The sequence below is a fragment of the Calonectris borealis genome, chromosome Z, assembly GCF_964195595.1.
Source record: "Calonectris borealis chromosome Z, bCalBor7.hap1.2, whole genome shotgun sequence".
Taxonomy (NCBI): domain Eukaryota; kingdom Metazoa; phylum Chordata; class Aves; order Procellariiformes; family Procellariidae; genus Calonectris; species Calonectris borealis.
Genome location: NC_134352.1, coordinates 70,688,566 through 70,716,030, shown reverse-complemented (window position 1 = coordinate 70,716,030; position 27,465 = coordinate 70,688,566). Strand labels below are relative to the sequence as shown.

General features: G+C 38.0%; 1 protein-coding gene across 4 annotated transcripts; it reads right to left on the bottom strand.

The window, feature by feature from the left end:
• Positions 1-103: 103 nt before the first annotated feature.
• On the bottom strand, positions 104-27,400 carry PAIP1 (poly(A) binding protein interacting protein 1). Of its 4 annotated transcripts, none has more exons than XM_075136264.1 (13): positions 27,312-27,400; positions 26,077-26,194; positions 23,740-25,189; positions 22,303-22,484; positions 16,705-16,893; positions 13,147-13,259; positions 10,351-10,462; positions 8,945-9,070; positions 6,607-6,713; positions 4,578-4,695; positions 4,389-4,443; positions 3,685-3,778; positions 104-1,527 (listed from the first exon to the last, which is right to left on the bottom strand). In XM_075136264.1, exons 3-13 carry the CDS (start codon positions 23,978-23,980, stop codon positions 1,434-1,436), a joined length of 1,431 nt encoding a protein of 476 aa, XP_074992365.1. In that variant the 5' UTR covers positions 23,981-25,189; positions 26,077-26,194; positions 27,312-27,400; the 3' UTR covers positions 104-1,433. The 4 variants fall into 4 exon arrangements, with proteins under 4 accessions (XP_074992365.1, XP_074992366.1, XP_074992367.1 ...); XM_075136265.1 differs by having other exon boundaries at positions 23,740-25,179; XM_075136266.1 differs by lacking the exon at positions 27,312-27,400 and adding an exon at positions 26,544-26,564.
• Between the last annotated feature and the right edge of the window lie 65 nt (positions 27,401-27,465).

The following is a 27,465-nucleotide window of genomic DNA, read 5'->3' as shown; positions in this document are numbered from 1 at the left end:
GCGTACATTTAAAAAAAAAAAAAAAAAAAAGGAATGTTAGGTGAAGGGCAGTCAGAAGAAAGACCAAAAAAAATTTTTTTTTTAAAGCAGAAAGACAAGGTAGTAAAATTATACCAAAAGAAACAAAGCTAGTTAAATTTTATTTTCCAAAACTCCAACCTAAATAAGTATGTTAAATAAACATCCAGAAAACAGTCAGTGCTCACTCTATTAGCAGATGCACAAGTTATTTAACCAAACAAATAACAGTGAAATATTAACAGAATTATTTACATGCATATTTACAACATGTGTTCTTTACAGTAGCTAACTTCTGGGAAATATTTCCATTTGTTTTTGGTAAGGGGTTCTACTCAGTCTAACCAGTAACAGATAACAGGAAACAGTACAACTGAGTTTGGCAACAACAATAATGGAGTATCCTAGGAAAACTAACATGATTATATGGGGTCAAAAAAGAGCAGTTGGCTTCAGAACATTAACATTTATGAAATATATGAATTTACTCCAACTACAAAATTAAATCAAACTACATGAAATTAGAAGAATGGAGAAGGGTACAAGGGTTGCCGGAAGGTTAGACATGTTAGATACATTAAAAAAAAAATTGAGCACTGCACATACTCTTGACAAGCATGTGTTAAAACATAACTATATTCATACAGTCTTGAAGAACACAACAAATTAAAGGATCATTTTTGCTTCTAAAAGTTGAAAATAAGCTTATATGAACCAAAGATCTTGAAAGCACCCAACTTCCAAAATACTGATTGCTTTTTCACATATGAACATATAACATATTTATTAAAAAAAAAAAAGTCCGGACCTCACCCATATGGGTTTTGGAAGAGGAAGAAAAAGGAAATAAATGAAACAACTCCCCCCTCCCCCGAAACAAAACCTTCACAAACAACTTCTCATGATTGTGATCTACAGGGAGAAATAAAAAAAAAAAAATAAAAAAAAAATCTGTATTTGGATCATACTCTCCTTAGCAAAAAAAAAAAAAAACCACCAAGCCAAAACCCAAGTATCTTGTATATGGTAGAAAGGATAAGTAACTAAAACAAGCAAGCAAGCAAGCAAATTTAGATCAAGTTATTCTTCCCCTTTCTCCCTCAAGGAAAATTTTATGGGATGGTTCCCCATTGAATTTTAATTTCAATTATGATAATTTTTAAATCATTTTTATTGCAGCCAAAACATTGTTCATGTACCTGTACATAAAATAAACTATGATATATACACAATATTTTAAGTTACAGGGCATAAGTTTACAATTTTTGGCAGATTCTGTTAAACAAAATGGAAATTCTGTAACTTTAGTACTTGGAGAAACTCAAGTTCCTTATTTTGGTACAAATGTTTTTTGTCCCCCTGTATTCTAACCATACCTAAGCTGGTTTAATAAACTAACATTAATGTGTAACATCTCACTGTTTTCTCTTATGTTCTGATTCTAGACAGAATTTTTCATATGCTTCTTCAATTTCTGGATCCATCTCGTCATCAATGTCATCAAAATACCTAAAAAAAAGAAGAAAAAAATCACCAAAGATGTTAAAAGTTTATGTACAGATTTTCAGAAACATTTATGTAGATGTCAAGAATAAAACAGAGCTTTATAAATAGCAGTTAACTATGACATTTTCTTAAGGGGGATGAAGAGGAAAAAAATTGTGGGCATAGTAGGAAAACAAAGAAATAGAAACCTCAAAGCAGCATAGATATGTACAAATAGCTACAGTGTTTGTCACCATTTTAGATCATCTTATGCTGTCCACAGTTTAAAAGACAGAAATAGTTCCCGAGATGATAGAAAATGCAATAATACAATCCAAGCTTTCCAAAATTTAATAATGCATCTGTACTGATCTATTTGCAAAAACCATAACTGGCATTGTGTTAGCATAATTTTTGGCTGATCAACATCCTAGTTCAAATACTGTATCAGCTGACTTGGTTGCACACTAGTCAAAGAATATATTTATATAGAAAACCTGCATTCCTATTTGTTGATATATGAAATAAGGCAACCTTTATTCACCTCCCTATTGCACCTGCATTATATTACCTTCTATTATATGGTAACCAGTCTTTCAGAAAAGATCTGTCTTATTTAGGTCACAGAAAAGACTGGATCCCGTTAATGATAATAAGTATTGGACAGAGTGGAGGCTACCATAAAGTTTCAAAATAAAGCTGGGAAGTGATGGTTACCGCTTCAGCTTTCTTTCTCCCCCCAGTTATTGGGAAGTAACTTAAGTGTTCCTTGTGTTCTCTAGGTCCAACTGGAGTGTTCATCACCATAAACTAGGACAATGGATTTGTAGCTTGAACATGATAGTGTACATAATTTTAAAAACAGCCTTAAAAAAAGCAGTCAGAATTTCAGGTGCTCAATTTATCTCCCGTGCCTTAGTTCCAAACAAGGGAATCGGCATGTCTCATATGCAGAGAGGCCATAAATGGTATGTATGTTTCACACAAAACCACAGTAAGTGCCACAGAAACATATAAGGAAAGTATTTTTTCTTCAGCGTTGTGCCTTGAAGAAGCAGTCTACATATTTATTTTATTTGTTCGTTCTTTCTTGTAGCAGTGTAGACTTGAGAAGGGACTCAACACAGAACCCTTGTCCCTGATGTCAGTCATGAGAAATAGCTGACAGAGGATCAGCAAACATTTGTCTAAGCTTTTCTTAAGCCTTCAACAAGGAAGGTTCCACAGTCACCTTGTGAAGGTTGACTCACACTCTTCCACGTCACTCTTTGGATTTGCTGTGTTTTTTAACTGCTGTCTGCCTCTATTTTGCATTTAATTTGTTCTTCTAAGCACAGAGGTTCACATGGGTCTTTTTTTCCCCTCAATATTAGCTTGTTCATTTCTGATGACATCTCTAATTTATTTTCCAAAGTTCTTGCTACTCGCCTCAGCTAGGCATGATGTAAAAGTTTTCTAATTTACTAACAAAAATATCGATCCAGGACAGCACTCATTACACATAAACACAACACTGAAAATGTTCTTAGGTATCAAATCATGATCTGAAAGTCCTCCTTCAACCAAGGTGACTACAAAGCTCAGAGCAATTTATTTTAGACCATATTTCTTTTACTGGTTTCCTATTAAATTCTTACAAACTGGTGTCAAAAAGTCAGACAACATTCCCATCTATTGCTTCCCCGTTTGCCACTAGGCTGCTTTTCTTGTTCTACAGTCATACTGAATCACCATTTAATTGAGGGAATACTACTTATCCTGAGGAAAGAAACTTAACAACCTCCTCCCTCTGAAAGACTGAAAATGTTGTAATCATCTCTAGCTGGGAAGTGTATGCTCATCAGTCAAATAAATTCAGATTGCCTCACTACCAACACTTGAAGGTCTGGTGCTTTATTTTGCTTGCCAATTTATTATTTTTTAATGCAGAAGAGAGTATGTTGGTACATATGCATAAATATTTGAAATTTAATTACCCTACTCAGTTGGAAAAATACAAAATTTGTTTCAAACTTGTGTGATTACAAACCAACTCACACCCAAACAAATACATAACTTCCATTATGGAGCTAAATAATAATTACATTATTTAGTTTCATTTTTGTCAAGATTGGATTCCTAAGTCTGCAGTAAAAATAACTAGTATTAAAAAACCCCCTATCACTCAAAAAGAAAACATACGGATCTCCAGGTCCTGATAGATCTGTTCCATTTTCTTCATAATCTGGAAACAAATCCTCTCTTTCAAGCAGCTCTTGGTATTTTTCTTGGTAATCTGGCAAAGTAAAAATGAGACTGAGTAATATGCAAGACTAGTCCTCTAAATTAACATACATCTATACAGTTTGAAAATAGCCTATTTAATGAAACCATAAATGGCATGAAACGTATTACAGAAAAAACTCCTGCTACGGTGTTTCTCAGGACATCAATTGACTCTAAGAATGATACCTATCTTTCCAGAGAACTGTAAAGGTAGTCACAGATGTCTTCACCTCAAATGACGTCATGCCATGTTGTGCTCAGATTAAAGAAAACTAAGAAACCAAGGAAGAAACAAACCCTTTTGCTACTAACAACGGACAAACAAAAGACTTGAAGATTTCCGGCTTCCTGGAGAGACCAAGTGCTGAGGACTATAGCACAAAGTCTTCTGAACTATATGAACTCAAATACATATTCTCCATTTTAAACATATACCTTCTTTTAATGCAGAAAAAGGCATGTGTTACACAAAGCCTGCAATTCAGACATAATTTTGTCTTTTAAGTGGTACGAGTTTCAGATGTTTGAAGAACAGCTTTTTATGTACTTCAACAGAACAAATTTAATTACAACTTTTTAAAGAAGATTGAGAAGACAGGTATACTAAGCTTGTGACGTACCTGGATCTGCTGCAGTGAAAGGAACACCATCAGAAGTGTAAAATGTTGGCTCATTCTAAGAATAAAGTTATACAGAAAGTTATACACATTCAGAAAGACAGCTGTTTGTGGTTTTCAGCAACGTGATTGTCTATGAATCAAATTAAGTTCACATTAAATTAAGGAACTGAAGTGTCCATACATTCTTACCATAAAATAGTTTGGGTCATTTTCAGGGGTAGCTTCTGTATGTGGAGAAGTTCCATGAACTCTACCCCAGTTACTTGATCGCAGTTCTACTAATTTCAGAAGCATATGTTTCACATCTCTGAAATAAAGAGTAGCACCACAAAAGTTAGAATGTTTTGTGCTAAGCAAGAAATTTGGCTTATCTTGCAAATACTAGATAGTTAAATCCCCCCCCAAAAGCTCTAAAAAAGACAAAATTTGGTCCAGTCTGCAGATAACTTTGAGTTTATTTTTTTTTCCCTGCACGGTTTGTGTGTCAATTATGAGATACCCTCTCCACTTCCTCTGTGGTAAAGTAAGGAGCCCATATGAAACAGAAATTGCTGTAGTTTTTAATCAAGATACCAAACCTGCAGCAGAAGTTGAGGAACAAATCCTTTTCTGATAAAAGGATAGTACTGGGAGAAACAGGGGGATGGTGTTCAAACTGTATTTTAATTCTCTAATTAATGCTCCTAACTTTAGCCCTCTTAATCACGCTGAAATTTTGCAGTCAACAGTGAGAAGTAAAGTCTCCAATACATTAGATACCACCACCCATTTCACCCCTAGAATAAGAGAAGTTGCTTTCTTCTTTTAAGCAAGTCCATGGACAAGAGTCTCATTAAGGAATAAACAAACAAATAAAATCTTCAGTTGTTTTCTGTATTAAAGTAAGTTTGTGCTTCTGAGCCTTTGAAGCTGTCGTGGTTTAACCCCACCCAAGTGAATAAACCCCAGGCAGCTGCTCATTCTTCTCCCCCTCCAGTAGGATGGGGGACAGAATCGGGAGGGCACAAGTAGGGAAACTCCCGGGTGAGATAAAAACAGTTTAATAACTGAAATAAAACGAAGTAGAACAGTAAGAATGAGAACAACAACAATAACAGAATACACAAAGCAGACGATGCGCAATGCAACTGCTCACCGACCACGTGTCACGAACAGCGGGGCAAGCCCTACCCCCCCCCCGGTTTTTATACTGAGCATGATATCCCATGGTATAGAATACCCCATTGGCCAGCTGGGTCCACCACCCCGGCTGTGCTCCCCCTCCCTGGTGCAAGCATCACCCAGCAACATCCAAAGCATCAATGGGCCATCAACGCTCCTTTCACACCGAACCCAAAACACAGCACACCCCCCAAGCTACTGGGAAGAAAGTTAACTCTGTCCCAGCCGGAACCAGGACAGAAGCCTTGGCTTGCACTATTAATTTTCTCTGCTTCCTGAGGAAAATGTTCCTCATCTTCCCTGGGGGCAGCTCAATTACAACCCACAGATACTATGAGTTACCTGTTGGCCTCCCTCCATATGGCAAGAGATCAGGTCACAGTGTCTGAACCCTCTATAGGTTTTTACTATGTTTGCAAGAAGCTGAGGATGAAGTACAGCAGAACCAGATAACCTCATGCACGCAGTTGATTGCAAATTGAGAAGCAGAACACATTAGCCAACCACTCATTTTTTTTCCAGACTGCAGTAAGACCCTGCCAAAAAGGTATGCTCTCCAAGCAAAAAAAACCCACCAACCACAAAGCATATCCCATTTTGCCTTTACATTTATAGTGTCTTACATATATTTAATACTGTTACATATTTAATACTGTTTGTATATATTTAATACTGTTAAATTCAGATTTAAAAGCATAAACTATGAGATATCGCCACTATTGTCTCTTTGTATATATACTTGGTCTTAGAGCCTAATTCACTTATGACCTAAAACGTTTAAAGAAAAAAAAATCATTAGAGTGGAACGTGCATCTCTGTTAAAAGATAAAACACAAATGAAAAAATGAAAAAACCAAAAAACCCCCAAACCCCCTCAATTGAGAAATTGAAAAATACTTTTTTTTTTTTGACACGGGAAGTGACCCAAGTATCACCTTACTTTTCATAAATGGAAGTTTTTAAGATAATGTTTTGGACATGTTCATATTCTTTAAGATTTTTAAGGTGTTCTGTTTAATATAAAACCAAAACACTGCACATAAATTTATCTTCTCACCTACTACAGTTTGCATCCAACACAACATTTTCAATTCTCTGGATCATTTCCTCCATATCATTCTTTCCTTTTTCTTTCCAGGCATCTTCTAAAACTGAGCCTGTCAACTAAAGACAAGGGATTAGTATTTTTTTTAAAGAAAATTAAGAAACTTTAACAAACTGTCAACAGGAGAAATTCTATAAAAATTCATAACGTTTAGATGCATTGTGTGACTATCTGAGGGCTGAAGCTCCCAACTGTCTACATGTTTTTGCTAAATAGATTAATAGACCTTTAAACAGTTTATTTTAGACTACAGAGAGTATGGTAGCTCTATGTCCAATGTTTATGTTACCTAGAAGTTCACAGCCACTTCTCTCCTTTCAGTCTTGAAATATGATTTTGAAACAACTCTTCAGTGACATTTGTCAGATCTTACTTGATTTAAGTATATGTTATAAAAAAGGAGACCTTATTTTTGCAAATGATGCACATGATGAGAATAACAAATAGTTTAATAAACTTTAGAACACTTCAGTCAACTTAGCTAGCATCAGACATGCCAGAGAATTTCATCTGGGTATATACAAGAAGAGCCAAGAATTATCTGACCAAGCCAGCCTGAATTTTAATACATGAAATCTGTGAGGCTGAAGCTGCTGCCGAGAAAGGTTTAGCAGCAGACAGTCTAGAACCACTGTGGATGAAGGCCTTTTATGTTAAGAATAGGTACTTTGTCGCCCAATAATTGCACAGTAGGAATTAAATCAGAAAAAATTAGTTTGCCACTATGATCAAAGTTAATAGCAATTCCTGATCTACTCAGCATAAATATTACATGATCTAAAATGCCTGGAATGGCATCCGATGATACAAAAGGAAAAAATGCAAAGATAAAAGCAAGCATCTTAGTCAGTACTTGTTTGGTATTGCCAGTTTTCTACTGCGGTCCTACCTTGATCCTAGATAACAGCATCAAGGTGGTTTAATTAAAAATGAACATATTGCAAAGCAAACAGGTGAAAAACTTGTATCTATCACTATATTAAATGGAATAGACAACAGGAGACATTTCTTCAGTAGTGAAACCAAGGTTTCATGAGGTAGCCCAATCTAGCTACAGATATACTCCAACATTCGTAGGTACTATAAGACATGAGAAAACACTTGCATTTAAAAAAAAAAAATCTCTGTTCTGTAACACATTTTAGATTTAGCAACGTGTCATAGAATAATTTAGATCACTGGCTTTTATTTCAGAATGGATGCCGTGAAGCCAAATAAATATTCCAAGAACATCCACAGAAATAGCAAGACGTCCATCTTCTTTCGAGAACAATTATAAAGAACAGCAGCACTAGAAAGCTTCCTGATTTGTGTACTGCCTTTTTGAAAGGTCCTTCAGTGGGTCTTGCCTGAGGGAAGCACTGCTGACATAAGTTTTGACCACAGGAGTGAATGTGCTCGTTGAACACAACCTCACACTTACCACGAGCCAATCTGCTTAAACATCCAAACTTCAAATGAAGGGTTTAAATTGGAAGATGTAAAACCTCTCTTCCCTATTCCCTATTTACCATATCAAAAGAAGCTGCTAGAATTGGAATTCAGGATAGAAGAGTCTGAAAAATAGTGGAGTGGGAGGATAGGGGAAGAATGAGGAAAAAGAAACCGACCAACCACAAAAAAACCAGAAACAAAACTCCATAAAAATACTGTTTAGCTTTTAACCTTCATTCCTAAAATAAACTGTTTTCCCAACTACGAGTATAAACAGAGCTAGTGAAGACAGAAGTTTCTCCCTGCATAAAGACTAACATTTTTTTAAGAAAAAGTAAAACTTAAGAACCAAGAGGTTTGTTTTCATCATGAAAAGAGAAATACCTGTATTTCTATAGTAGTAATGATGCAGACAATACAGTATGAAATAACTGGTATCAAGAACCCTTTGCCGCAGAAAGTGGTAGATCCTATCTGCTGAGCGTCCTTCAGAACAGAGAACATACCCAAAATCCCACAATTCATTCAAGTTGGTTACAGTTTTCTCCCACACCAGAAGCAGCAAAAGGAGACCTGAAGGGACTGCTTACTTCATTGCTCCTTGGCTTCAGTTCTATTGCTCTTGTATGTACACAAATAGCCTTGCATTTTACTTTTAGATCAGTACGTTACTTTTTTGTTGACTCAATTTCATAACACTACTAAGGGGGGAAAAAAAAAGTACAGCTTGGACTGCCAATGATTTAATGCATAAAACCCAATAAACACTTCCTCGTTTGCAGTTTCCCCCACTGCTCTCAAAGGTAGCAAGGTTAAAAAACTTGATCTTTTTTTTCTTGTAAAATTACTATCTCACCTTCAGCAGTTTCACTGCACATATCAAATTACTGTCTACAGGATTAGAGAAGAGCGCATTTAGTAATTCCCGAAGGCCTTCTTGAAGAATTTCTGCTCGCGTTACCTGTCCCTTTGTTCCTTTAATCTGCAAAATATATATTAAAAAAACATTTAAAAGACTTAAGTTTTAGAAATTAATTTAGTCACATTTTGTCTCTTGAATGCTGTATGATTTGGTTTGTGATCAACGTAATTGAGCTCCTTAGTTGGAAGAATGTGCCAAATATTGTAACTATTTTAGAACACAGACTTTGAGTAATATCCTTACAATTGTGACATATATGTAACAATGCACGTCTAGCATTTTGTTTCTTTGCTAATAAACTGCTAAGAAAGCCTGGCAAATGGTCCAAAAAATAATGGTCCACAAAACAATGGTCCCAAATTCCCAGAACCCCATGCTCTTTCCCATACTACATTATGTATTCTCTACAGCTGTAATGGCTTACTTCTAGAAGGCACCCTTTATGCATTTAAAAAATTATAAAAAATGGTTTAAAAATAAATTGTATATTCCACAGAACTGGACAACTCCCGCTCCCCCAAACCCTTTGCAAATCTTCCTTTTTACTTGTAACAAGTGAAAAGCAGATTTCAAGGCTCACTTACGAACAGAAAAGGAAGAGTCAGAGAATTATTTTCTTTCCTCATGCCAGCAGAACATTTTTATAGTGGTTTTTAAGTGCCAGCTTACATCAAACCATTGAAATAATCCAGTCAAAAATATATTTAAGTACACTACAGCAGTTAGTGAACTTACTGAACTCACAGGTATAAGAGTCAAAGAAGTTTTACATGTATGTACACTTTTTTGTACATATCACAGATAGAAAAACAAATCCAAATACAAGATTTCATGCTTCATGCATAAGCCAAGGACTCAATCTTCAGAAGAAGTATCTTTAAACGTCTGCATTTTTAATTGCTCATTTTGAGGATTTCCACATCTTCCTCAAAGGTTTGATAATAGCGCCTATTAATGGCTGAATACTGCATTACATGGGTTATTGGTCTGCTTCTGCTAAGTTGTAACATTTCCTATGTTGGTTAAGTGTAGTCATCTGGGGGTTTTGCCAGTCAAAGGAAAATACCAGAAGCTTCATTCCAAAGGTTGTTTATGGTTGGTTCTTTTTATGAATTCTTACACTTTTTTTTTTAATCCTTATACACTTCTCCTCTAATGATCTTCTCCTTTTTGTTTATCTGTTTCTTAGACACACTTTGTAATGAAACTGTTCTAAATTTCTTTTACTTTATTCCCCTCTCCTTTTAGAAAAACACCTCAAATTATATTCCATTTCAGTGTTTCCCTAAACATAACAAAAAATTACGGAAGAACCACCTGACGTGCAACTTTCTTCTTACCTCTAGGTTAAGGTAAAGTTCAGCTAAGAACAGCACAAAGGCATGAAATTGTTTTCGAGTAGTCTCATCTCCTTTGGTAGCTTCATCTCTGTTTTCATACTCTGTTCGACACCTGTAAACATTAAAACAAAATCATATCATCTGTAGACATCTCAACATATATAACACGCTAGTTACTTAACAGAATGCTAAGAACTTATCAACTGCATTGAAACTGCTAAATGCTGAATGCTGAGAAGTATGATTCGTGAAGGAAATGAGAGGACTTCACAAAACCACTGTGGATTTGTGTCCTTTTAGATGAATACATATGATTACGTGATTATATTTTCCAGCACTGAGATATCTGAGACAGAAAAATGAAATACAACATGTAAAAATTAAAAGTTAAACAGTTACACAGTTTATATATTAGAATATGGGCCCAGGAAGTTTAACATAGGCAGCCAAATGTCCACAAAAATAAAGTAGATACACTCTGAAAGACATTTTCCGCCTTTCAGCGTGCTGCCCACATTGTCTTAGACGCATTTACGCTTACTGGATAAATTCTTTATCTCACCATTTTAAGTGACAGTGATTCATGACACCAAGCTGAGTGGTGCGGTTGATACTCTAGAGGGAAGGGATGCCATCCAGACGGACCTTGACAGGCTAAAGAGATGGGCCTGTGCAAACCTCATGAAGTTCAACAAGGCCAAGTCAAGGTCCTGCACCTGGGTTGGGGCAATCCCAAATATAAATACAGGCTGGGCGATGTATGGACTGAGAGCAGCCCTGTGGAGGACGACTTGGGGGTATTGGTGAATGAAAAACTGAATAGGAGCTGGCAATGAGCGCTACTAGCTCAGAAAGCCAGTTGCACCTTGGGCTGCATCAAAAGCAGCGTGGCCAGCAGGTCAAGGGAGGTGATTCTGCCCCTGGTGAGACCCCACCTGGAGTACTGCATCCAGCTCTGGAGTCCTCAGCACAGGAAAGACATGGACCTGTTGGAGCGGGTCCAGAGGAGGGCCATGAAAACAATCAGGGGGACAGAACACTTCTCCTATGAGGACAGGTTGAGAGAGTTGGGGTTGTTTGGCCTGGAGAAGAGAAGGCTCCAAGAAGACCTTATAGCAGCTTTCCAGTACTTAAAGGGGGCCTACAGGGAAGATGGGGAGGGACTCTTTATCAGGGAGTGTAGTGATAGGATGAGGGGTAACAGTTTTAAACTGGAAAAGGGTAGATTTAGATTAGGTATTAGGAAGAAATTATTTACTGTGAGGGTGGTGAGACACTGGAAGAGGTTGCCCAGAGAGGCTGTGGATGCCCCATCCCTGGAAGTGTTCAAGGCCAGGTTGGATGGGGCTTTGAGCAACCTGGTCTAGTGGAAGGTGTCCCTGCCCATGGCAGGGGGATCGGAACTAGATGATCTTTAAGGTGCCTTCTAACCCAAACCATTGCCTATGATTCTATAATTTAGATACAAATACAAATACAGAGGACTTAGGTAACGTGGCAGCGAGGTAATTTTTTTTGTGTTCAACAACCGTGCCAAAAATATACAAGTTTACATAGCAGTTCAAAAACAGAATTAAAAAATATTTGAGATAAAAGGAAAGCTAGACAACTTCTAACCGTTCTCAATGGTTATGTAATGGATTAAGAAAGACTGGAGAAACTGAAAAATCTAAGGAGCTGAAATACAAAATTTAAGGTAGAAACTTGGGCTGAGAAACAGAAGAGGAGCTCTCTGCGGTCATATTGTTAGGTTGTTTATTCCCCCTCTCCCACCCCCCCATTCCATCCATATTAGCAATAAAAACATAAGCAACGTTAAATTCATGGCTTCAGGGTGCTAAAATGAATGTTATCTATTGGGTTAGCTTTAAAAACCAGGAACCAGATAATCCAGTGTTAACAGGAATTTCCTTCGTGTTAAAGTAACAAACAGTTAAAAAAATCAGAAGATGAAAGTGAGAATTTTGAAGGCTCATCTGCTTTGGGACAAGGGAAAAAATAAGTATTTTCAGCTTCTCCATAAGGTACCACTCCTGATAAAAGATCATCAGAATGCATTGCTGTTAAAATTTATCATGCTTTTGCTTCTAAACATAGGTGGACTAAGTGAAACTTAAAATAAGAAGCAAGCCTGAAGCTTAGAAAGCCAGAAGTCCTTAAAGAAAAAAAGGCTAATTTCTAAAGAATTCTGAAGTATTAAAGTGTACTGCTCCTTCAAATGTCACGCAGTAAGATTTCAAAGGAAATATATCAATTTAAAAAAAGTTGCATTTTTGTCAACTACGAAGTCTAATCATTATTAAACTGTAAGCCCCCAGAACTCTGTAGTAACTGAAAATTGAAGACATTTATCCTTCTGGATTTTACGCATCTACTTCATAGATATAAAGTTAGCCGATCAATGAATAAACCTTATACAGCAACTCCAGCCAGAAAAGTAATTAAAGAAAAAAACACAATGAAGTAAGTCCTGGCAAGAGTAAAAGGACAGGGACAGTACATGTATGTGCATTTAGTATACTTTTAAAGTTGACTAGCTTTCAAACTTACCCTGTAATTAAGAATCAATCTAAGATACTCAGTTCAAAAGAGCCTACAGAACTCCAAATGGAGTCCTATTTAAAAATATTAAAATATTTAAAAATATATGTATTCCATATCCAGTATGTACCTGTGCTTTAATAACCCTCAAGCTAAACTGCTATTTTAAATATATACCTCTTCGCACACGACGTTAAGAGTTACATGCAAAACAGGAAGACATGTAAAGGTCTAAACTGACATGCTGATACTGACCTTTGAAGTAACAACTGTCGGAAGTTCCCACTTTGCGGATTAATGGTTAGATGGTGAGATAGATAGTTACACAACCGTGCTCCCATGTAGGAAAAATTTGGGACAGATGTGGCCTTCCAAAATAGAAGTGGAAAAATAAATTATTCATAAAACTCATGATTAGGCTATCAGGAAATATTTTTAAAAGCTTTTCTGAAAACTGTGTTTAACAACAGTTGATTAGACAACTGAAGAGCAGAAGATTAATAATTACTATTTGTCATGTTAATTTTTGTATCTCATCAACACTTCGCTATATGCATTTCAGCACTTAAAAGTTCATTATACTGTGATTTTGCAGTTTTAAGAAAACAACCACCATAATGCCATGTGCCCTCAACTCCTCCATTGTGACCTACAACCAAAGAGTGTCTGAAAATCACAAACTGTTTACACAAAAAAATCAACAGTTGACATTAAGACACTTTTTCAAGGACACACACTCTCTCAAGGAGCACCGAGTACACTAAAACAAAATAAAAAAAAGTCACCTTCATTCAGTCCAAGAGCTATTTATCCCAGAATCTATTTTTGGCAATAGTAAATGCCCAGGGAAAGAGTACAAGAGCATGACAAGTAAAGACACTTTTCCTATGCATGCTCCAGCAATCTGCAGAATAGCAAACTCCTGATTCAGAAGTTAAAACTGTATCATTTCAGTTAATAGCTCTTGATGGGTCCTTTTTTCTAAAAAAAGTCCTGTTACTGTTGAACATTTACACTTTTGTCATCTAAAAACAGGTGGTAGCAATGAAATTCCATAAATAAGTTATACGCTGGCTGAAAAATATTTTGCTTTAAATCTGATACTTCAAGATTTCAGGAGGTGGAAAAAAGAAATTAAGAATTCAATAGTGTCTACATTCAACCTCATAGAACTTAACGCAGAACATCCCCTTATTTTGGCAATTTATTACTGTTCACTTGTTTTGAACTCTCTTCTAACAACACTTGAATTTGAGATTATTTCTCAGATAGAGCTTCAGTGAAAAGAGGTTCTGGTGTAAATAACTCCATCAGCTCTGCCAAAAATAAAACAGGGATACGAAGAATTCATTAAACTTCTCCTATGGCTTTATCATCTTTGAACATTCCTTTTACATCTTGATCATCTATCAGCGCTATAGATGTGCTTACACGCTTCTGCTTCTAACATGCATCTTACCATTAGCATGTCAATGCATTATAGCTAGTTACCTTCTACAGGCAGAGAAAAATATGCACTCAATGTAACTGTACTATGTGCATAAAGTCGTTGGAAAAAAAGGAAGTATCTTTGGAAAATACAACAAGTTTAAGTCATTAAGAGAGTCAAATAGAATTTAATTTCCACTAAGAGGCATGTGAAATAGCTAACGAGCTTTTTTGTGCTTTGGTTCAATCAGTTGCTTGGCCTAGAAGAGATGCCCCCTTTTTTATAAGGCAAAATACATCACTTAAATTACACTTCTCTTTCTAACAAAAAAACAGAAAACCAAACACACACAAATTCTTCAAACCTCATCTGTATTTTTTAAATGTTACCTTCCTAATTAGTTGGTCTGTATTTGTGGTTGCATCAAATACTGAAACTATTGAATTTTAGGTATTATGACCTGGCATAGCACACAGAGACCAAAAAAACCACCTTACATCTTCTTAATAACCAATCATTACAGTGCAGTATCATCTTCCCTGAATTATTGTTGCCGGCAATCCCAGTTTATCTCCAACTCAAAAAAGTCACAATCTAAGCACGAAGGCTAATCTACGAATACATATCTTGAGAAATTTTAGTTGCTGTAACAGGAACAATCCACTGTATTAATGATACAAGAGTCAAGATTCTTAAGCTATGAAGTCAGAGTGTTCAACTTTTGGAAAACGGAAGAACTGGCACTTTACTCTGTCCAGAGACATAAATGGATTAGGAAGAACAGGGGGAAGTATATAATTAATCCTTACAGATCCTTAAGATACCTGACACACAGATGAAGGGAAGACTGTACAGGACTTGGTCTTTTTCCTTCACGAACCTAGCATCTGTAAATCTGCTCAGTTGGGTTAAATTAACATCACTGAAGCAGATGCTTATAAATACAGTTCAGCAATTTTGTTTTGTGATAAGTCAGGAAACACAAATACTTGAGCCTCTGCTCAAACAAAAGAATAATAAGCATAGTCGACTTACACTCGAACACTATCCTATCCTGACATACAACAAAACTAAAACCAGATGCTTTTGGATACTAGTACAGCTTTTTTACGCTAAGTTTTATTTTTCACATAATTTCAGACTGATAACACTTAATGCTTCTCAGCTGAGGAAGGCACAGCCAACCCTAACACAGGACCTGTTTTTAAAAAGGGGAAGAGAGGAAGAGGCAACATTAAAGACTTACATTAAATGAGAGTCAATGTATTTAACATGTATGAAGTTAAAAATGGGATAAATTCCTCTTTTTTTCTTCCAGTGAAGTTATATGGATTATGTTCCTCTTTTTTTAACTATCCTCCATGTGTTCAAATAAAGGATGGGAAAATTATGCTGCCAAACACAGCACGGGTTATCTTAACATCTAACTAAACTGTTCTGAACTAAATGTGCATCAATTCTGTATGATAATAAGAAACTTGAGACTCTACAGTTCTGTACAATGACTAACCAGTCATGCAGCTTCTACATACCCCAGATTAAAATATTCTGCAAGTATGTGCACTTGAAAGGTGAGTAAGAGTTTGCATTCTTCAAGGTAGAATTTGAAAGCAACCAACCCAGAAAAGTGAGAGACACCCAATGTAATAAATAGCTAGCACAAATGTGACTTCATTCTCTGCAGCAAGCCCAAAAGACAGTAACAGCAGCTCATTTGCTAAGCAACACATATTAAGCTGTTCTTTCCAATGGCTCCCCCAATTAGTACAGAGTTCAGCTCAAGGTCTCTGTCCTCATTTCCATGGCCATCAATGGGACTGGACCTAGTTACCATTAGACGAGCTTTCCTTTCCTCCAATTATGCTGTTCTGAAATAGGTATATTCCAAATAAAGAAGAAAGCCTGTCATAAAGGAGCATTTCCCAAAGGGTGATGTGTACAGTAGGTATGAATTTAATTTTTTTAAAATACCAAGGAATTAAAAGTATCTAAGTATTATAAAGACTTTGTTTTGCGGTATAGAATAAAAATGTACAACTCTGACATTGCTTAAGAGTTTCTTCAATCTCTACTATATATATACAGCAATTCAAATGTAACTCCCTTTAAGTGCTGTAATTTCAACTGTAGTACATGACCCAGGAGATCCAAAGACACAACAAAGGAAACAGAGTAAATTGGGGAAATTTATCAACCATCCAAGCATCCCACATTTGAGCTACCATTTCAATTTATTGAGCAAAATCTTTCCCTATACGTTTCAGTCTAAAAAGAAAAATTCAAACCATTAAAATACTATGTAAATACAATTACATAATGCATATCTTGGACACTAGGTAACAGAGGTATAATATCGATGTTATAAGACACAATACACAGGCTACCTGCTGATAGATGAGTTCAACAAGTTCTTGTAAAGCTTCATCTGCAGTGACCCAGCCATTCAGTGTTTCGGCAAACTGCTCTATTTCAGTTTCAAAACAACCTGGTTGCTCGGTGAGGTGATTCAGGAAGTCTTGTACATATTCTGCCAAAGTCAGATAGCCATCATATCTATCTTCAAACGAAGAATCCTATAGCAGTGAAAGAATATACCAACTGTTTAAAAGGAACCTAAAATAATGTTGTTACACTTACTATCTCCAGAAGTAACCATATAGCCCTTAGTCTCGTGTCTCTGCGTACTTGACAGTGATCTTAATTACACAGTTCACGTCAACATTTTTAGATAGCATAGACCTCAATGCATCAGAAACCTCCAGTAGTCCTGTCATCTTAAGAACTAGGTAACATATTTTTATACATATTAGGATGTACCAGCAAAACACATCAAAAGATAAATTAAAAAGAAATTAAACAGTTTGCCAAGTTGGGTACAAGATTAACTGACAAATAAGTAAGTATATCTGTTAAGAATAAAACTACCAAACTGAGGCTCAACACACATTCCTGATGCGAACACAAACTGTGCTGCAGATACATGAACTGTAGAAGGAAAAATAATTGAAAATTTGAAACAAAGTATTTTGGGCTCCAAAATATAGTGCTCCAAAATATGCAGAAGGAGGAGAAATTACAGAAATTCAATAAATACAGTGTAGTGTTCCCATGTAGAAAGTAGAGCCAGGAAAACAGATCTGTTAAAGTTAGCAAATTTGCATCTCTTGGCAATGGATGAAAGATTACAAGGCATGAAATGAAACTATTCAAACGGTATTGTATTAATTTGCAGCTACTGTGGTTAAAAATCAGACAGTAAACACACCTGCTCCCTAAAGAAAGGATGAGCTAGCAAAATACCACATCGATGTTTATGCCTCTGCTGACAGAACAGAAGGCTGCTAATTTCGTCCATTCAGAAATGAACGTATGTAACAGTATCTAAAGTCAATACTGTTCTGGATGATTATAATGCTAGTGCATGAGGGCAACAGCAAAGGAAGCAGCATACTACATGATGTCACTAGTAATAACACAGTACAAATAATTCACTTTGTCACACTACACAAAAGATTGTGAAAAGCATCTCATATAGATTTCAGAAGTGCAAACAGGAGCCTGAAGAGGGACTGCTAAAGAAATGACTTACAATTAGCGATTCAAGACATAATGGTAACATACAGAATATCAGAATTCTCAACTGATCTACTATTTAACAAGATAAAGATTTAAAATATACCTACTGTAATGAAAAATTGAGCTAAAAATGATAAAACACTTTTTCTTTACTTAGTGACATAAATACATTGATAAGGTTTATAATTATATTCTCTCTCTCCCCACCACTCCTCCCTTAATGAGGGTCTGTCGTTTACTTTCTGTCTTCAAAATATCTCAACCTCCTGTACTGTGAAGCACATGGATCTGTGAACCATTTTTATCTGGATGTGAACTGTGGAGAAAGACAGATACACATTGCTGAAAATCGGTCTTGACGTTAATTTCATCACCTATGAAGAATGTGTGGGGAAAAAGACAGATTTTCCAAAATCCTTGAAAGACCCATGTCATAAGGGTATACAACTTAAACTAATGGGGGACACATCAATATAACAAAAGAAAAACTAGATAGATCTCCTATGATGTTTAATTAAGTAGAATATTTGCCCAGTGAATAATACTATGGGTTTACGGAAACGGTGGCAAATTGTTACTACTGATAAAGATAAAGCCTTCAACAACCTGATCCAAGTTGGTTTTGCTTTGAGTTGGGGATTGGAGCAGAGGAACTTCCGAGGTCCTTTGCAACCTGAAGTATTCTACGATTCTAATGGTTTGGAGCTTTTAAAGCCAAAGAATAAAGGCTTACAGGCCTATGTGTAACTTGCTAAACACTCTATTTCTCTAAAGGAAATCAACATTTACTAGGCAATTTCAAAAAACCCAGTAAAAGTTCAATACCATAAACTATTTTGTTCCACAGAATTATGACATTATTGTGCAACAACTGCAGCTTAATCACATACAGCTGAACTCGCATCTCTCCAAATAACCTGTTTGAAAACTCTCCAGCCAGGTTGCAGGGAATGCAATTGCTGTAGCTAATAAAAGAAGCTGCTCTTTCTCACAGCCATCAGGTTGTTACGACATCCTCATTCAGCAGAAAAGAAGGTATCTTCCTCTTACACTCACGTGAGTAAGAATTCAATCTTGCAAGACAATGTCCTTGTTTTGGAAGGGGCCCCAACACCATTTGGTATACTGGTGTCCCTGTATTCATACTCTCCTTCCCATTTTGTAAGAGGCTAAACACAGAGGGTAAGCTCTGTACCATGTTCATCTACCTGTACTAAATATGCAACTTCAAAGGCAGTCTAGGTTTTAGTAACTATGCCAAGGAAAAGAACAAATGGGAGAGAAAAATGAGTAATTCAAATGTTATAACAAAGTTGTATATTGCTAAATTAGTAACACTTGATACTTTAAAAACTAATTAAATTTAGCTCATAACTTCTAGACACAAACCACTTGCATTTCTCATTGGCAGATTTTAAGATTTAACAGGGAAGCCAGCACCACGTACTCTGTCAACTACAGGAAAACAAAGCAAATCGCTCTTGATTATTTTTAAACAGCAGTTGGCTAACAGGAGGCTATAAGTTTACACATTCATTACAAATTTATGATTCAAAGCCAACTAAATGAAAGTCAACTAGAAATTTTCCATTAATTTCAATGATTTCTCAGTCAAGCTAACACTGTCTAATCCTTCTCCTTTATGTTTGATAGCTATTGGATAGGATCCAGGATTATTCACAACAAGAGAGTCACCAGTTAAAGATTATAGATTTGCCTCTCTTCAACTAAGAGTCAGTTCATGAGTTTAAAGACATAACAATGAAAAGGCTAAATAGGTACTAAAACTCCTCTGATTTACATAAAGATAAAAACCAGAAAGTCTATAGAAAAGATCCATGAGACAAATTTGCTCTTGGGCTCTGTTTCTGTACATGTGGCAATTACCACTTTCCTACACCTGGTAAGTATTCACAACATTTCCACTTAGGAACTTAGCCAGTAATAATTTATCACTGATTTGATTTCTCTTCACACTTCTTAGGAACAAGCTTTTTTCCCCTTCAGATTATATGCACTCAACAAGTTTACAATAAAGTTATTGCAAACTTAAGTACAAAGACTGTTGCATATACAAAATCACCTATCCATGCCATATGAGGTTAAGTGGCATCCTCATGCTTGGTTAAATGTGTAAAACCAACACTAAGGCTGCTTAGCCTCCTTTTGGAAGATAACTGAAGTAAAAAAAAAAAGGAGGGGGAGGGGAGGATTCCACCTAAGATAATACAAATCTCACTCCTAAAACTATGAAGTGAGAACATCATTATGCTCTTCTGATTGAGTGATAGCCATATTATTATCATACACCCATGCCAGAGAACAAGTCTGACATCTCCTACTGGCAATCCAAACCTAAATCTAGTCACCAATTCTACTGCAGACATCCACAACTTCCAATGGGATGGGCAGCTGTACGCAAACAGAGAATTCCTCGGAGATCTTTCTTCCTCAAAGTCCCAGTAAAGTTTTTCTGAAAATTCTAGTGTGCCTTGTATGCTATACCCCTTGAAGTATCTTAACGGGTAACTGACAGTTTTCAGTATCAGAACTAACTGGAAATTAACTAATCTAACAATCAAATGTTATACAGACACACATAGCAATTATGATAATGTACAATCAAACAAGAAATCAACACTTCGTTTCTAAAACAATAAATGCTTCACAGCAAAACCACTGTGCATTTTATAAGAGAAATGAGAGTTTTCAGATCTAAAAATTCCAGGGAGCATTATAAATGAAAACTAAAATGTATTAATTTTAAGTCAGAAAAACAGAAGTTTCTCAAAACTTTGTTTTGATTCAAATTTTAAAAATCGTGGTCAAAATCTGTGTAATAGTAAAGTGTGCTAAATTTCTTATTTTTATTGCAGGTGAGCCCAGTTTATGAAATTGATTGAGTCATTAAAGTAAGAAAACCCCAGACTCTGTAACAGTGAAGGATGAAAGTCTGAAACACCACCATTCTATGCCTAGTATATTCTGATTAGATTAAGGTCCCTGCAACATACTTCCAAATAAATGTTCTAGGTTTTGCTAGCATTTTAAGAGGTATTTTTATTAATAGATGAGTCACTTACATTCATAGCATATTCCTACAACATAGCAACCAGAAACTCCCACATGCTCATGTGTTTTTGCAAAACAGCTGAAAAGCAACACTGCTGGCCTCAGAAACTTGTAATTGTAAGTATGCAGTATGTATGCCATTCCAAATGGCATTTCTTTTGGTCTTGAAACTGAAATCCTTTATTTATAGAAAACATGTAACATGTACTGGGGCAAAGTAGTTATTTTTCCCGTAGATTATCCATTCACTGAAGCTTGTTTGTGTTGGCATTTTGTTAACAGTTATATATTTGCTATGAGCTTGTATTATCCAGAACAGAAATTCTATTCAGTAAGCTGGCAAAGCTGGTAACATTAAGATAACATTAATTTTACTGGTGAGTAAAAGACTTCAAAACACCAAACCACCATATTTAGCATTCAAATCAAGTATTTTTCTATAAGTTATTAAAAATCTCTTTGTTTCAGTACAATTGTTTTTTATCACTTGGCTGTATTTGTAAAAGTAATAGTTCCTACCTATTTATATATAGTACCAGAGTTTGGCTGCTTGCATAACAAAAGGATATTCCAAGAATTTACATAGATCTTCCCTGGAGAATTACTGAAGCAATAACATAGAAGACAATGGAGTAGAAAAGAAGAAGTACCAACTTTTATTACATGATGCATCTACAATATTGATCTGAGATTACTCTTAATCTGGCTGCAAATATATTTCTTATTAGGTATGCGGGTAGGTAACTGCTAGGAATGAGCCTAACCCTACTTTTTTGCCCTTTGGTGATACAATACCACTGAAGGCATTCAAAGACACATGATGGTACAGTGAGTTAGGCAGTCATGGGCAATCATACCCACGACACACTAAATTTAGGAAAGGTAAATTTAGGAAAGGTAAAGCCTGTGCTCAGAAAAGCTAAAGTTCAAGCTTTCTCCCACACTTGCTTCAAAAACCTGTGAAATCTGCATAAAAGTGCAGCTAAGCCTTTACTTAAAATGCAGTGTATATGTAACTACACAGAGGCAGTCGCCAAAAAGACAGCTTACTCTGATGTTGGGTGTAATCAATGCTTGGTGTAATCAACAAGGAATGTGGTTATCTGCAGCAAGCTTTAGCAAAATATCCCACGCTAAAGGCTCTCATGTACAACATAATATCCACTCATCATCACCTAACGTTCTGACTGTGACTCTGGAGGTTATCATCAGAATTTTTGGAACCTCTTCGGTAAATGCAGCATTAAAGGTATTTAACATACAAGATGTCAAGAAAACGTTTATTTGAATACAAGTAAACTGGTATATACTAAGAAGAGAAAATAAACACTCACTGTGAAGTTCTGATTGAAGTTCTGGTTGTATCCTGATGGATAAAACTCAGGTGCTTTAACAGACAACTTTGACGTTACCACAGGAGCCACAGCCACCTGAGGTTCAGCCATTTCTGGCCCAGAATCAGGAACTGAAACTTTATCTTGTGATCCAGATGGAATTCCCGACTGTTGCAGGTGTTCTGAAAAGTTTTTGTTAACAGCTTTTCTTAGAAATCGCTAAACTAGTATGTATTCACACAGAGTACACACAGAACACATTTATTTTTTGGACTTTAAATATACTTTTACTATAAATACACTTTCAAGTTTATTTCAAATATATTGGTTTTATTCTTTTTCTTAAATATGGATAAAGTTTTCACTTTAGCAAACTCTAGACATCCTTCTACATGACAGAAAGTGAACACAACATTCATGTGAAGGTGACTAAAAAAAAGGGAGAGGAAGGAAAAAATGAAAAAAGAGCGCGCTCCTCTCCCATGAAAACATGTTTTCTAAAAGAGCTAACCTGAGAAACTAGTAAATCTGCTTATGGTATGCTTGCTCATTTTGTGGGTTTTTCATAGATTTCAGATACAAATGCAAGACTTTGAAGGTCAATAAATGGAAGACGTCAGTAATTTTTAACAACACTAATTTTTAACATAATCCTCAAAGACACTTAGTTATCATTGTTCTCGTACACCATTTGCCAAAACATCCAATGAAACGACGTTTTTAAAACCATATTTTCCACATTTTCCGAATGTATCTTTATAGATTAGCTCCTAAATTTATTGAAAATAGAATCTGATACCTACCTGAAAAAGTTAACCAACAAACAATGCTTTATGTTAATGTTGGGTTGAATTTATTTTTTGGCAAACCTTTAGGCTGGAGTTCTTCAATAAGGGGAAGGCTGAGACCACCTGCGGTCAGATTAACAGATGGATAAAACGCACACTCAGATGTGAGGGCACAGAAAGGTGGGGACGGACAGAGAGGTGTTGCAGGCGGCTGCAATACAACATCACACCTTTACCTGGGCACAGGCCCATAACCCAGAAACATGACCACTCTTCCGAGGAAAAGTGCAGGTGCCCCTAAGTGGCTCATCTCCGTGCAGTGCCCAGGAGCCAGGCAGATTGCAGGCAGAGGTGTGCAGAGCGCTGGCCCTCAGGCCGCGGTAACCTCTCTGCTCCTAGGTGCGGGGGTGGGAAGGACGCGATCCCGTGGCCAGGCCGGAGGGAGGTCCAGGGGGAAGCCGCACGGCTCCAGTCTCGGTGGGACGGCGAAGGGAGGGGGGGGTGAGTCGGAGCGACAAGGGAAGCAGGAGCAGAGCGGTGCGGGAAATCGAGCGGAGCACGGTAGGCTTCAGGGGGCTGCTCCCCGACACCTTCGACACCGAGGGCCTCCGGAGGGGCGGGGAGGGGGCCGCTGCGCGGCGGCCCGTACCTGCGATTCCGGTGCCCAGTGGCGCCGTCTTCGGAGGCCGCAATGGTTCCTGCTGCGGGAAGAGGCCGCCCGTTTGGTGCTGCTGCTCCTCGGCCGAGCCTGAGCTGTGGGAACCGCTGCCCCCGAGGCGGGCCCCGCCGCCGCTCTCCGACGCGTCCGCGCCGCTGAGGGGAGCAGTGCCTCCTCGGCCCCGGCCCCGGCCTCGGCCGGCACCTGGAGCTCGGTCGAAACTCTCCGACATGCTCAGGCCGGGGCGGCTCAAGCGCTCATGGGAGGGAGCCGGCGATCGGCGCGGGGGTAGGCTGGGGCCCGGGGGGGGCGGGCGCAGCGCGGCAGCTGAGTCCCGCCTCGCCGCGGCCCGAGCCCTTCACTTTCAGTTTCACCCCCACACGCACCGCCACGATGGTCGCGGCCCGTCGCGGCTGACAGCGCCCCCTCGCGGCTTGGCCGCGCCCGTCGCCATAGCAACCTCGGCGCGGGGCCGCCGCCGGGAGAGGAGGAGCGCTGTGGGCGAGAGCGGCCACCGCCGGGAAGGCCAGCTCGGCTGCCACGGGTGGAAGGCTCTCGCCCGGACTTGGGGCCGCGTTGTCAGCCTCCCGCATTCGGAACTGATGAGTCAGCACTCCCCCGCCCCCCCCGGGCGGTCGACTTCCAGCAACCAACTAGCGCGGGGTCGGTCCGTGCCAGCAGCCGGCTCTGGGGCCGCGGCAGGTACCCCAGCCACACCCCCCTCAAAACTGCTCGGAAACGGCGTGTTCAAAAAGACGGCGTCCCCTCGTTATTGCTTCCCCACAGCAACAGCGCGAGGTGACCCTAACAGGACCAAGACTGCAGCGACACTTAGTAGGAGACCTGTCGCTTCAGATGCATCACGCTACACTGTGCACATCCAGCCGTTTCCACAAAAAAGGGGTTTGTGTGGAAAAGTTGCAGGCTCAATCCTGGATTTAAGCCAACAAAGTTAAGTCTCCAACATGTCAATATTATTGTACTGTTAGGGCTGTTTAATATAAAGGTGTTTGTTCAGAATAATGTATCTTCGTGTATAATTTATGCATGATGTGATGACAAATGCTTTTCTGATTTAATTTTTAAAACCTTCCGTGCCAACAGGGACTGACTGAAGGAGACTGTCCATGTAATGCACTTTGCTTGCATTACTGCATTAACTGCGAATGATTCAATTCACATGTCCATTCACAATTTAATTCACCTATTTTTCGGTCCAGCGTCTTGCTCTACTTGCTATGAGAACTCCAGATCACCGTCTGCTTTCAAGACAAGGCAGGTAACCGAGACCCGGGGCGCCCAGCCCACGCCTCAGCAAATCCTGCTGGTGACATTTGTATTTCGTCTTCCTGAGCAGCCCAGGCGGCGCTGGCCTCCCCGCCTGCTCCTTCCACAGCCAAAGTCAGAGGCTCCTGTGCTGTGGGGTCAACCCTGCTCACCACTCACGAGGGGACGAGAAATATGCAAGTGTGTATGAAACATTATAAAAAAATCAGAATAGCACTGTCTTGCATTTAAAAAAAATCGAATTGTATTGTAAAATGGTGTCTTTAGAAGTTATGTTCCTATTTGGTTTATTATTACATTTTACCATTTCTACTTATTAATGGGGGAGAGGGAGAGTAGGGTGTAAAATATTTGTTACTTCCCCAAGGCATGAATTGGACTGATTTTTGGAGAGAGACAAAGTTGGCGAGACAGTAAAGGTGACAGAGTTAAAATTAATCACGCTTATGGGAACACTGTTCCTAGGCAACCCTTACTGAAAGTGAGGACTGGTAAACTAACAAATCTATACCCTGCAACTAAAATGAGAGCAAGTGTAGGAGATTTTGATGAGTCTTCAAAAAAATCAGAAGAATTCCATTGTGTAAACAATGTCAAAACTAGATTTAAGCAATATTACCAATCTTTTAAAGATCACAAAATAGCTACTAAAATAACTATATTAAAAATATTCAGTGTTCTTGTGTTATTTCAGCTCCAGTTTCAAAGCCTCTGGTCACATCTGTAGACTTTATCTTACCAGGAGGAGAATGAAAAGCTTACATTAATGTGAAAAAGGAAGCTGAGATTCTCAATCACTGGTCTCAGGATCCTGAGGCTTTAAGAAAATTATCATTATATACTGGCATTCTTTTTAATATGCCAATCTTTCAAGCAAGCAAATCTTATTCTTTAAGGTATACCCTTAATGAGGAATTAAATGCTTCAAGTTACCATTACTGAACCAGACAACTTTTCACCTTTGGTCATAAATGTGAATTCTTTTCACTTAGCAGAAATTCTATATTGTCTTAATTTAATGACTGTTTGGCAACTACTCACCATTTAGAGTGGAATGTGATCCCAGATCCATCTTTTCGTTACAGATGCACTACTGAAGTTTGCATGAGAGCAGTTATGTTTGATTTGGAATCCAATTTCTCCTCCCTGATGTAGACACCTAAAACAAAAATAAAGAATCTTTCAGGCAGTTAAATCCAAAATTACAATCCCCAAATACTACCTACAATAGTCAACCCCTTTAGACAATGCGTAAAGACCTGCTTAGCATGTTCTGGCCTCAGTAGCTGACGTCCTATCACGGACTTCAATCCTCTGAGACCAAACAGCAGAAAACCTGAGATAACCAAGCTAGCAAGTCGTATCCTACGCACTCAATGACTGGATTGAAACTTTCACCAGATGCAGTTATGACCACTTAAAAATATCCACTACAGGAGTTACCTGCTTTGTCTTAAGCGTGTTACTCAATAGTCTAAAACTTTCTTCAGAAGCAATACTGCACATACCTGCAGTGCCTGGTGCTGAGAAACCACAAACTGCAACTTTGTCACTACTCAGGACACAAACACTTTTACGTGGTTTTTTTTTTCCTTTTCATGCTGACAACTTATTTCTAATTAGAAAAACAGAGAGGGCTGGTTCTAGCTTTTAAAACTGAATATATTATTAATAATTGGAATTATGCTGATTGCTATCATACCGATGAGGCATGTTGTTGCACTAGTCAATGGTTACTGAGCCCAAAACATAAAGCACATATATTAGCACATAAGCTGTTAAGTCTAAATGGAATTTTTCCCACAAATTTATGTAAAAGCACGGTAGTCTCCTGAAAATCTAGTAGTACAGTATCCTATTAACTACTCTCAGAGACTCATGATTTCAGTGCTTAACTTCACTTCTAGTCATAGTTCATCAGCTGTGAAACTTGAAGCTGTGTGGCACCTCCGGCAACGCATGTTTTGCATGAACAGTTACAGAGATGTAAATAAATAAATAAGAAAAGCCTAACTCGTACCTAGAAACTACAGATCGTGTGAAATAAGACAACATATACAGGTAATGGGCAACCTGCTAAGTTGTCCTCTGTAAACTGCCTCTTTAATACCATGTGCTCTTTATCGAATCATATATTATTTATACTGTTGCCAGAGCTCCTCTTTTTCTCTTATCCTCCCGTACTTTACCTACCACTCGTAAGTCCAACACATACACCACATCACTGCTTTATTACACATTTCAAGAAATAACGACAATAATAAAGAAGATACCACCTATATGCTGTGGCGTTTGTTCACGTGAAACAACCACGCTCCAGGAAGTCTCTTCGCCAGTCGGCTGCCTCGACCTTCGCCTCCTCGCCCCAGTCACTGGCGGCCCGCCACGGCTGAGGGACGAGGGCGCCCGCGGCTGCTCGTGCCCGCCTGC

Coding starts and splice junctions, on each gene's coding strand:
- PAIP1 (XM_075136264.1), bottom strand. CDS start 23,980: ATGTCGGAGAGTTTCGACCGAGCTCCAGGTGCCGGCCGAGGCCGGGGC. Junction 16,894..22,302: donor ACTTCAATCAGAACTTCACA/GTGAGTGTTTAT, acceptor TCACTGCTATAG/GATTCTTCGTTTGAAGATAG. Junction 9,071..10,350: donor AACTTTACCTTAACCTAGAG/GTAAGAAGAAAG, acceptor TATATTTTGCAG/ATTAAAGGAACAAAGGGACA.